At 43.4% G+C, this 10,683-nt stretch overlaps 1 protein-coding gene across 1 annotated transcript; it reads left to right on the top strand.

The window, feature by feature from the left end:
• Nucleotides 1–1,028: 1,028 nt before the first annotated feature.
• Nucleotides 1,029–7,951, top strand: LOC129154842 (uncharacterized). Its single transcript, XM_070554511.1, has 2 exons — nucleotides 1,029–1,144; nucleotides 1,395–7,951. Exon 2 carries the CDS (start codon nucleotides 1,559–1,561, stop codon nucleotides 7,295–7,297), a length of 5,739 nt encoding a protein of 1,912 aa, XP_070410612.1. The 5' UTR covers nucleotides 1,029–1,144; nucleotides 1,395–1,558; the 3' UTR covers nucleotides 7,298–7,951.
• The last annotated feature ends 2,732 nt before the right edge of the window (nucleotides 7,952–10,683 follow it).

Genomic DNA, 10,683 nt, shown 5'->3' with positions numbered 1-10,683 from the left:
ATATGTGAGATGTGCAACGCTTGTACTGACAAAGCTATAATTACTGCCAAAGGGGCTTCTATAAAGTATTAAAACTAGAATAAATTATGAAGAATAATGGGACATTTCAACATTTTTTGCAAGTGAAAAAATAAAACTAACATTTCTGCATCACTGTTACTAAACACATTTTAGCAAGTTGTTATTACAACAAAGCAGCACATGCAGAAATAATGATGTAAAATGTTCCTGTTGCTTTAACTGCAAGCCCATGATCTGACATGGCACGAAAGGAGAGCGATGCAGTCAGAAGTCTGCAGAAAAATAACTCCACTGAGGAAACAACATCATTGTGGATAAAGCAGAAACAATGGATAATTGGTAGTCCAACAGGTCAGCTGAAACACGGTCCATGTCAATTATTTGTACTCAAATAGCAGAACAAAGCAGATTGTTTGTTTTATTTTTTCTTCTTTTTTTTCTGAGGAATCAGCTTTTAACATGAAGTGCAGTTTAACATACTTCGACAGATGTCCCACTTTAATGGAAGTAGATGCAATCAAATGCCCTCAGTGGGTGCCATTACCAGTCAGGTTTTCATTCACCCTGAAAGAAAACCTGATGTCATTTTCAGCTGGCTGAAAGCAAACAACAAAGTTCTTTTCATGCTATTTAAGGGTGTAAACAAAGAATGTTTGGGTGGATAATAGTGAGACGTATACCAGAAAGTTGTCAGTGGGCTTTGTTTAACTAATAGTACATCAATCCTGTTCTTAAATATCTACACTGGTTACCAGCAAACTACTGATTCAGTTTCAAAGTGCTTCTAATAGTTCATAAATCACTCAGTGGCATGGGGCCAGCATACATGCCTGTGACGCCTCAAAAGGCATTTATGTCATTTATATTGTATGTTTCATTTAAAGTTATCCATTTATATGCTTTTAAGTTACAAAGAACAGTGAAGAGGTTAAAAATGTTAAATGGGAAGATTTTATTTTGAAGGTGAACTTATTAATGACCTCACTTCCTGCTGGGTTACATGCATTGGTTGATTTCCTGTTTACTTCCTCTTCTTGGCTGCTCTGAGAGTGAGAGTGTCATGCGGTCATGCTCTGAGGCTTATCCACAGCCATCCACTTGGGAATATTGTTCAGGCAACGCCGTAAGTGTTTAAACTCCATGATGAAGATGTTAAAAAAGCATAAATGGCTGTAGTTGTTAAAAAACAGAACTATTTTATTTGTATTTCACAATGATTGATTTGTACATGTTAAAAGAGGTATTTGTTTGATGGTCATTTTCTTTGCTCAGGCTAATACAATTATGTAAAGTCATATTTTGAGTTAGTTTGTGAGGCAATATTTATGTAAACATGATCATTTATTCTATTCTGTATTTCTTTTCAATTACAGTTTTCACCGCTTGTCAAATGAAGGTTCTAAGAGTAAAAAGTCAACTCTACTCTGACTCCTGTATTGTTTGACAAAGGTTTAGCTTGGTGTTTACTCAGAGTTGCTACACTCTGCAACAGGACACTACAGTGAAAAGGCGCACTCAATGTTTCTACGTGGTCGAGATGGCAGCCAGCAACAAGTCATCGGTATCAAATACCAGGAGCAACGTGACATCAGCATCATCAGTGAGTGCAGCCCGTGCCAGAGCTAAAGCAGAAGCTGCTAAGGTACGAGCATCGTATGCTAGTCAGGAGGCTAAATTAAAGCTTGAAAAGGCTGCTAGAGAAGCAGAACGGCTAACTAGAGAAGCTCAAAATCAGTTGGAAGCCACTAGAATTGATACAGAGCTGGAAGTGCTGACATTAAATCGTGAAGCAGACGCAGCTGTCGCTGAAGCACAAGTGTTGGAAGATGTAGCAGAAATGCATGGAAATGTGGAAAATGTGAAATCCGAGTCAGAAGAGAGGCTTAGATTGCAACGCATCAGTGACTATGTTCACTCTCAAGATCACAACCAGTCTCCCTTTGAACCGGTATCTGTCCAACCTGAATCGCAAAACAGTTTCAGAACATGGCTTCCACCTGCAAGCTTAGCAGAATTCCAGTATAGCAAGAGCAAGCCTAATCCTGAAATGGGTGATGGGACACATCCACCTTCAAAAAACCTGTCTAAACTGACCAGAGCTGAGTCAAAGACTGAAATCGAAAGGACAGACCCTCGCACATATACAGGTGCTCAGTCACAAACACCCAGGAAAATGCTTCCAGTGAACGTGTCACAACCACCAGACCCTCTGGCACAGTATATGGCGCGACGTGATCTTGTTGCCTCAGGACTGTACCAATTTGACGATAAGCCAGAGAATTATCGTGCATGGCGGTCCTCATTCATTAATGCTGTGGCTGAAGTTCAACTTACAGAAACACAAGAATTAGACCTCATGACCAAATGGTTAGGGAAAGAGTCTGGCCAACAAATAAGGTGCATACGTTCAGTGTACGTGAACAATGCAAGTTTGTCTCTCCACAAGGCATGGGAGAGGTTGAATGACTGCTATGGTGCCCCTGAGATAATTGAGCAGTCATTGTTCCAGAGACTCGACAGTTTTCCAAAAATTACGGCCAAGGATCACGTCAGATTACGTGAACTTGGAGATTTGCTCACGGAGATACAAGGCGCCAAGGAGGATGGATTTCTCACCGGGCTGACGTATCTAGACACCTCAAGAGGTATTGGACCCATAGTAGACAAGCTTCCATATGGGCTCCAAGAGAAGTGGGTGTCATCTGGGTCGGGTTTCAAAGAGGAGAACAACGGTCGCTTCCCTCCATTTAGTTACTTTTGTGACTTTGTGTGTCATGAGGCAAAGAAACGAAATGACCCTAGCTTTATTCGGCAAGGCAACGATGCAAACTCCACGAAACCCGAAAGATTACCAGTAAAGAGCTTTAACACCACCAAGTCTATCACAGTCCACAAAACAGATGTTTCTACATTCAACAACGACCCTAGTCAGAACTGCCCGTTGCACAATAAACCTCATCCGCTTAAAAAATGTAGGACATTTAGAAACAAGCCCATTGAGGATAGGAAGGCCTTTCTAAAACAGAAAGGAGTATGCTTCAAGTGTTGTTCTTCAACTTCACATGTTGCTAAAGACTGCAACTCTTCCGTGAAATGCTTAGTTTGTGAAAGTATCCATCATGATACAGCCATGCACCCTGGCTCACAACCTCAATTTACTAAAGCTCCTCCACCGCCACAAGAGAACGGCGGGGAGAGAGAAGATCATTCTGGTGTGGCCGATGTTACAACCAGCTGTACAGAGGTTTGTGGCCCTGGCCAGTGGGGTCGTTCTTGTTCTAAGATCTGCCTTGCAAAGGTCTACCCCAAACGTTCAAAACAGAAAGCAATAAAAGCTTATGTAATCCTGGATGATCAGAGCAATCGCTCTTTAGCCAGGCCAGAGTTCTTTGAGCTGTTTGGTGTTGAGAACAAACCACTCTTATACCATCTCAGAACATGCTCCGGCATCATCGAAACTTACGGCAGGAAGGCAGAAGGGTTCCAGATAGAGTCATTGGATGGCAAAGTTCTCATACCTCTTCCAGCACTCCTTGAGTGTTCTGAAATTCCCAACAGCAGAGCTGAAATCCCAACACCAGGTGCAGCTTTGCATCAGCCACATCTCCACCATATAGCCAAGTACATTCCCGATATGGACCCAGAAGCAGAGATACTCCTGCTCCTCGGAAGAGACGTGCTCAGAGCACACAAGGTCAGGCAGCAAGTTAATGGGCCACATAACGCTCCCTTTGCACAACGTCTCGATCTGGGCTGGGTGGTGATAGGGGAGGTGTGTCTAGGTAACGTGCATAAGCCAACGGTTGACACATTCAAGACCCATGTGCTAGACAGTGGTCGCCATTCCATATTTCAGCCCTGTGCGAGTGTCATGCATGTCAAAGAAACACAACCAAGCTTCAGCAAGCCCAACAAAACACCAGAGAGGTTGCTAGGGCACACAGTGTTTAACCAAACTGAACATGATAACAAACCTGCCCCATCAATAGAAGATATTCTCTTCCTAGAGATCATGGACAGAAATGTCTACAGAGATGACACCGGCAGTTGGGTGGCTCCATTGCCGTTCAAGGAGCCACGGCGACGTTTGCCGAATAATAAAGAACATGCGGTTAAGAGGTTTGAATCCTTGCAATGCCAATTCAGGAGGAAACCTGAGATGCAGAAACAATATGTGGCATTCATGGAGAGGATCATTGCCAATGGTCATGCAGAGGTGGCACCACCTTTGAGGGAAGATGAAGAGTGCTGGTTTCTTCCATCATTTGGGGTATACCACCCACAAAAGCCCAACCAAATCAGGGTGGTTTTCGATTCCAGCGCTCAGTACTGTGGGGTCTCACTCAACGATGTGCTTCTGACTGGACCCGACCTCAACAATTCTCTCTTGGGTGTCCTTCTACGCTTCCGAAAAGAGAGAGTAGCAATCCTCGCTGACATTCAACAAATGTTTCACTGTTTTCTGGTTCATGGAAATCACCGCAACTTCCTCCGGTTTTTGTGGCATGAGGACAACAACCCCAAAAAGGCAGTTATCGACTACCGAATGAAGGTCCACGTTTTCGGCAACTCACCATCCCCAGCTGTGGCTATCTATGGTCTGCGAAGAGCCATTGCCGAAGGTGCAGAGAAGTATGGTACTGACACGGTGAAGTTTGTGGAAAGGCACTTTTATGTTGATGATGGCTTGGTGTCTCTCCCATCTGAAGTGGAAGCTATCAACCTTCTCCAACGAACTCAGGCTTCACTTGCTGAATCAAACCTGCGCTTGCACAAGTTTGTGTCAAACGGTCCAGCAGTCACTGGAGCTTTCCCACCAGAAGATTGTGTCCCACTCATCAAAGATCTGGATTTGAGTGGCGAGACACCACCTATGCAGCGCAGCTTGGGCTTGCTGTGGGAGATTGGATTAGATACATTCACATTCTCTGCATCAGCTATTATCAAACCTTTCACCCGACGTGGTGTCCTCTCCACTGTCAACAGTGTTTTTGATCCTATGGGTATGTTGGCACCTGTCACAATCGAGGGACGAGCCCTTCTTAGGGAACTTACTTCGGAGTTGAATGACTGGGATATACCTCTCCCAGAAGACAAGCTGAAGAAATGGGAAACCTGGAGAGATTCTCTTCAAGTCCTAAAGGAGCTTCATGTGCCACGTGCATATGCATCAGCCTCACTCACCAAAGCTGTGCACACAGAGTTGTGTGTATTCTCGGATGCCTCGACCATGGCCATTGGGGCCATCGCCTACTTGAGAGCCAGTCAGGAGGATGGCAAAGTGGAGGTAGGATTTGTTATGGGCAAAGCCAAATTAGCACCCCAGTCTGAACCCACCATCCCGAGGCTCGAACTCTGCGCTGCTGTCCTTGCAGTAGAAATGGCGGATCTTATCCGAGAGGAGCTGGATCTGAAATTGGATGCTGTCAGGTTCTACACGGACAGTAAGGTTGTGCTGGGGTACATTTATAATACAACAAAACGCTTCTACACTTATGTCCACAACAGAGTTCAACGTATCCGGCAGTCTTCCAGACCAGAACAATGGCATTATGTACGCACGGACGAAAACCCTGCAGACCATGCATCCAGATCTTTACCTGCATCCCATCTTGCACAAAGTTCGTGGTTCACTGGACCTTCATTCCTGCATCAGTTATCTGCAGAAACAGCACAAACTGGTGAGAAGTTTGAGCTCATTGACCCAGGCAATGACTCAGAGATTCGACCACAGGTACACACCTACACTACTCAGCTGGAGGAACCTGTACTTAACCCTGACCGTTTTCATCGTTTCTCAACCTTTACATCTCTACTGCGAGCAGTGGCATTTCTTATCCATATGGCAAGATCTCACAAACAGTCAAACCAGAACAACAGGTGTACAGGATGGCATATGTGTCACTTACCTCGTAATGTGGATGAAATAGCTCAAGCAAAATGTGTCATTTTGCAAGCAGCACAAAGGCCGGCCTTTGCCAAGGAACGGTCAGCTCTCCAAGTAAACAAAGCGGTGCCCACAAACAGCCCTTTGCATAAACTCAGTCCAACTTTGGAGAGTAACCTCATTTGTGTTGGAGGCAGACTGAAACATTCTCAACTCACATGTGAAGAAAAGAACCCAGTAATCCTTCCCAAAGACAGTCACATTTCCTTACTGCTTGTGCGACATCACCATGAGCAAGTGAGACATCAGGGTCGACATCTCACTGAGGGTGCAGTAAGGGCAGCTGGACTGTGGATTTTGGGTGGTAAGCGACTGATCAATTCAGTCCTCCACAAATGCGTAATGTGCCGGAGGCTGCGTGGGAGACTGGAAGAACAACGCATGGCTGACTTACCGCCGGAACGTCTCAAAGTTTGCCCTCCATTCACATATGTTGGGCTAGACGTCTTTGGACCTTGGTCTGTTGTAACCAGACGCACCAGAGGAGGACAGGCAGAGAGCAAACGGTGGGCCATGATGTTTAGTTGTTTGAGTTCAAGGGCTGTCCACATTGAGTTGATTGAGTCTATGGACGCATCCAGCTGTATAAACGCTCTTAGACGTTTCTTTGCTCTCAGGGGCCCTGCAATGCAACTCTATTCTGATTGCGGGACCAACTTCATTGGAGCTAGCAAGGAGCTGGAGATGGACAATACTGTACAGAGGTACCTTGGCAAGCAAGGATGTACCTGGAACTTCGGACCTCCACATGCTTCCCACATGGGAGGTTCATGGGAACGGATGATAGGTGTTGCTAGGAGGATCCTTGATTCAATGCTTTTGCAGCAGAAGAGTCACCTAACTCACGAAGTACTGTCAACGCTAATGGCAGAAATCACAGCCATCATCAATGCACGTCCACTCCTACCTGTGTCTACGGACCCACACCAACCTTTTATTCTTTCACCGGCTATGCTCCTCACACAAAAATCAGGAGTTCCACCTCCTCCTGGAGATTTCATTGACAAGGACCTCTTCACGAAACAATGGAGGCAAGTTCAAGCGCTCGCTAACCAGTTTTGGGCCCGTTGGAGCCGAGAATACTTACCATCTCTACAGCAAAGACAAAAATGGACAGTGCCACGCAGAAACCTTCAAGTTGGGGATTTGGTTCTCCTCAGAGACAAACAGACTGTCCGCAACTGCTGGCCCTTGGCTGTGGTTAGGGCAACCTTTCCTGGGAAGGATGGACATGTGAGGAAGGTTGAGCTCAAAACAGCCGACCAAGGTGATGCTAGAACTTTCTTGAGGCCAGTTGCGGAAGTGGTTCTACTTCTGCCTAAGGACTAATTTAAGGACAGTCATTTGTACCCATTCACATTCACAGTGACCTCACATAGGCCAGGCGGGGAGTGTGACGCCTCAAAAGGCATTTATGTCATTTATATTGTATGTTTCATTTAAAGTTATCCATTTATATGCTTTTAAGTTACAAAGAACAGTGAAGAGGTTAAAAATGTTAAATGGGAAGATTTTATTTTGAAGGTGAACTTATTAATGACCTCACTTCCTGCTGGGTTACATGCATTGGTTGATTTCCTGTTTACTTCCTCTTCTTGGCTGCTCTGAGAGTGAGAGTGTCATGCGGTCATGCTCTGAGGCTTATCCACAGCCATCCACTTGGGAATATTGTTCAGGCAACGCCGTAAGTGTTTAAACTCCATGATGAAGATGTTAAAAAAGCATAAATGGCTGTAGTTGTTAAAAAACAGAACTATTTTATTTGTATTTCACAATGATTGATTTGTACATGTTAAAAGAGGTATTTGTTTGATGGTCATTTTCTTTGCTCAGGCTAATACAATTATGTAAAGTCATATTTTGAGTTAGTTTGTGAGGCAATATTTATGTAAACATGATCATTTATTCTATTCTGTATTTCTTTTCAATTACAGTTTTCACCGCTTGTCAAATGAAGGTTCTAAGAGTAAAAAGTCAACTCTACTCTGACTCCTGTATTGTTTGACAAAGGTTTAGCTTGGTGTTTACTCAGAGTTGCTACACTCTGCAACAGGACACTACAATGCCAGATCTCCTTCCAGCATTTATGCCCAGCAGGGCTCTGAGATCCTTAGGAAACAGTCACCCCCAACCCTCACCCTAACCCCGGGTCAGAACTAGGCTGGCCAGCCATACCAGTGCTTCCTTATAGGAAGCAAAGAGCCCTGGACACGCCCCCGTTCAAATAATCCCACCCCAGTTAGATTTCTAACTGAGCCAATCAGCACTGAGCAGCGTACGTCACACACCATGACACAAAGATGGCGTCTGAAGCGAAGTTTGCTGCAACCCTGTCCTCTGTACTAAATGACTTGGACATGCCATATAAACCACAACAAGTAGCGCTAAAAGCCATTCTTCTAAAGAAAAATGCTTGCACCGTCACTAGACGCCATCTTTGACTACAGCTATAAAAACTAAAGTGTTTCCCCCTTTTTTCTGTTCTCCTTTTTTGAGCTTGCTAGTCCCGCTCCTCATGGTGCTCTCTGCCTCTGAGTATCCAGACATCCTCTGTGTAGAATAGACAGAGGGCGAGTCTGGAGGGCCATGGCTAGGTCAGAACCAAGCAGGGTGAAGCTGCTTTTAGCTACTGTGCGGCACACAGATGGAATCAGCTTCCTCATGACCTCAAATGCGCCCCAACTCTGGTAACTTTTAAATCAAAAGTGAAAACAGCCTTTTAATGATTGCTTTTTTACTGCAAATTCTGCACTATAACTGTAACTTTGTCTTTTTAATTTTCAAATCAAAATGTATTTTAACTGTGGTGTTAGCATGATTTATTGTTCTTGCTAATTGAAAAGCACAATGAATTGCCTCTGTATATAATATGTGTTATATAAACAAAGCTGCCTTGGCTTAACCTGTTGTGCCCTTGGGCAAGACACTTAACTGCCTCGCCTGCTGATGGTGGTCGGAGGGACCGGCGGCCCCAGGGCAGCTGTAGCTACATTGTAGCTCAAACCACCAGCGTGTGAATGAGTGTAAATAGGTGAATGACTGATTGTGTTGTGAAGCGCTTTGGGGGGGTTCCAGAACCCTAAGAAGGTGTTTTACAAATACAAGCCATTTAACTAATGTGAATGAGGTTTTTCTGGATTGAAACTCCATAAAATGCAATCAGATTCCACCTGAAGATGACAAACACAAATACTTTGGTAAGTTTTAGATTTATTCATTTTATTTCATAATCCTATTCCATATGAAAATGTTATCATGACATGGTTTTCCAATCCAGCCCACCATTTAAAGCTTCACTGACTGTTGAACATCCTCAGTCACCAGCGGTTACCTGAACTCCCAGGACATCAGCAGCTGGCTTTCAAGTGTTAAACTGTAACAGCGGGAGTTCCTGTCAATTTGTCAGTGAGAGTTCTCTTGATTTTCATCATCCGTGGCTCCCCAATCAAAATACATTTTGCCTGTAAAAAACAACAAGTGTCTGCAGCATGAAGTAACAGTTTCCTTCAAACAGTATGATTCCTGGATAAATAAATGCTAGGTGTTGGAGTTTTTGACAGATTATGTTTCTATATGCATCATCACACTTGTTAAGGTTTGTATCAGAATGTGTGTTTCTACTTTCTAAATGCACCTTTTCTTTTTTATTTTACTCATTACAATTTAATAAGACTGATTGTCAAAATTGAAAACTGTAAAGATCTTTAATAACCGAAAATTAGTAAAAGCTTAAATTGGCATGTTTCTAATGATCTTTTACCTGGATGTAGGTTTACATATTTCCATTTACCTCACTGGTGTTCAATAAAATATTTGTCTATTTTAATTTTATTTTATTTTGTTCTACAATACAAACAATTGTTGGTACACTGAATTCTGCTCTTGTTTATTTGATATTCCAGCTTTGCTTTCGTAGTTCAACATGATTCAGAGTCACTAGTCTGTGTCTAAGTTAGTTCATGGATCTAAAATTGAATTGTTTAGAAACCTCTGCTTTAGTCCAGCTCACTGATTATAGTGACAATAAGTAACATTGACGCACTCCTCATATATTTCCAGCCAATCATGGCACCTTCATCAGGTTAAAGTCATATAATTCATATGATTAGTAGAACGTTTTATTTGTTTTATTGTCCTCCCCAGTCTCGCACCAGGGAACCGGACGAAGGACCTCTGTTTCTAGAGACATCAGGCTTGAATCACCAATGTGGCGAGAGATTTCATGCCTAAAGTGGTTCTGGTGTTTTTACTCATAGAACTGGAATCTTAAAGGCTAAATTCTCCATTAGAGCCATTGCTTTATAAAGTACATATCCTAAGGGTTTTATTCTTGTTCATCAAAGTGTGTTTATAATGTACCAAGGGAAGCATCCTAATGTCTGGTTCTGGAGAAGGAACATTTCTTGATTCACTTATAACGTAACCACTTCCTCTGCTGTAGTATGTAAATTATGCTCTGGGCTTCTAAATCCATTAATCCATTTTCTATACCTGCTGGTTCATGCAGGGTCATGGGGGGGTTAGGGAACTTTGTGCAATCTTTGGACAAAAAGGCGGGGTACGCCCTAGATCAGTGGTTCCCAAACTTATTTAGCCGCGCACCCCCTTCTATGTCCCGACCATGTCGGCCCCCCCCCCCCCCAGCCCCCACATCGGGGCATGGCTCTATAATATATATATATATATATATATATATATATATATATATATATATA

This window comes from Nothobranchius furzeri, chromosome 9 (assembly GCF_043380555.1).
Source record: "Nothobranchius furzeri strain GRZ-AD chromosome 9, NfurGRZ-RIMD1, whole genome shotgun sequence".
Taxonomy (NCBI): Eukaryota; Metazoa; Chordata; class Actinopteri; order Cyprinodontiformes; family Nothobranchiidae; genus Nothobranchius; species Nothobranchius furzeri.
The sequence above is the reverse complement of the archived record's forward strand: the minus strand, read 5'-3'. Positions and strand labels throughout refer to the sequence as shown.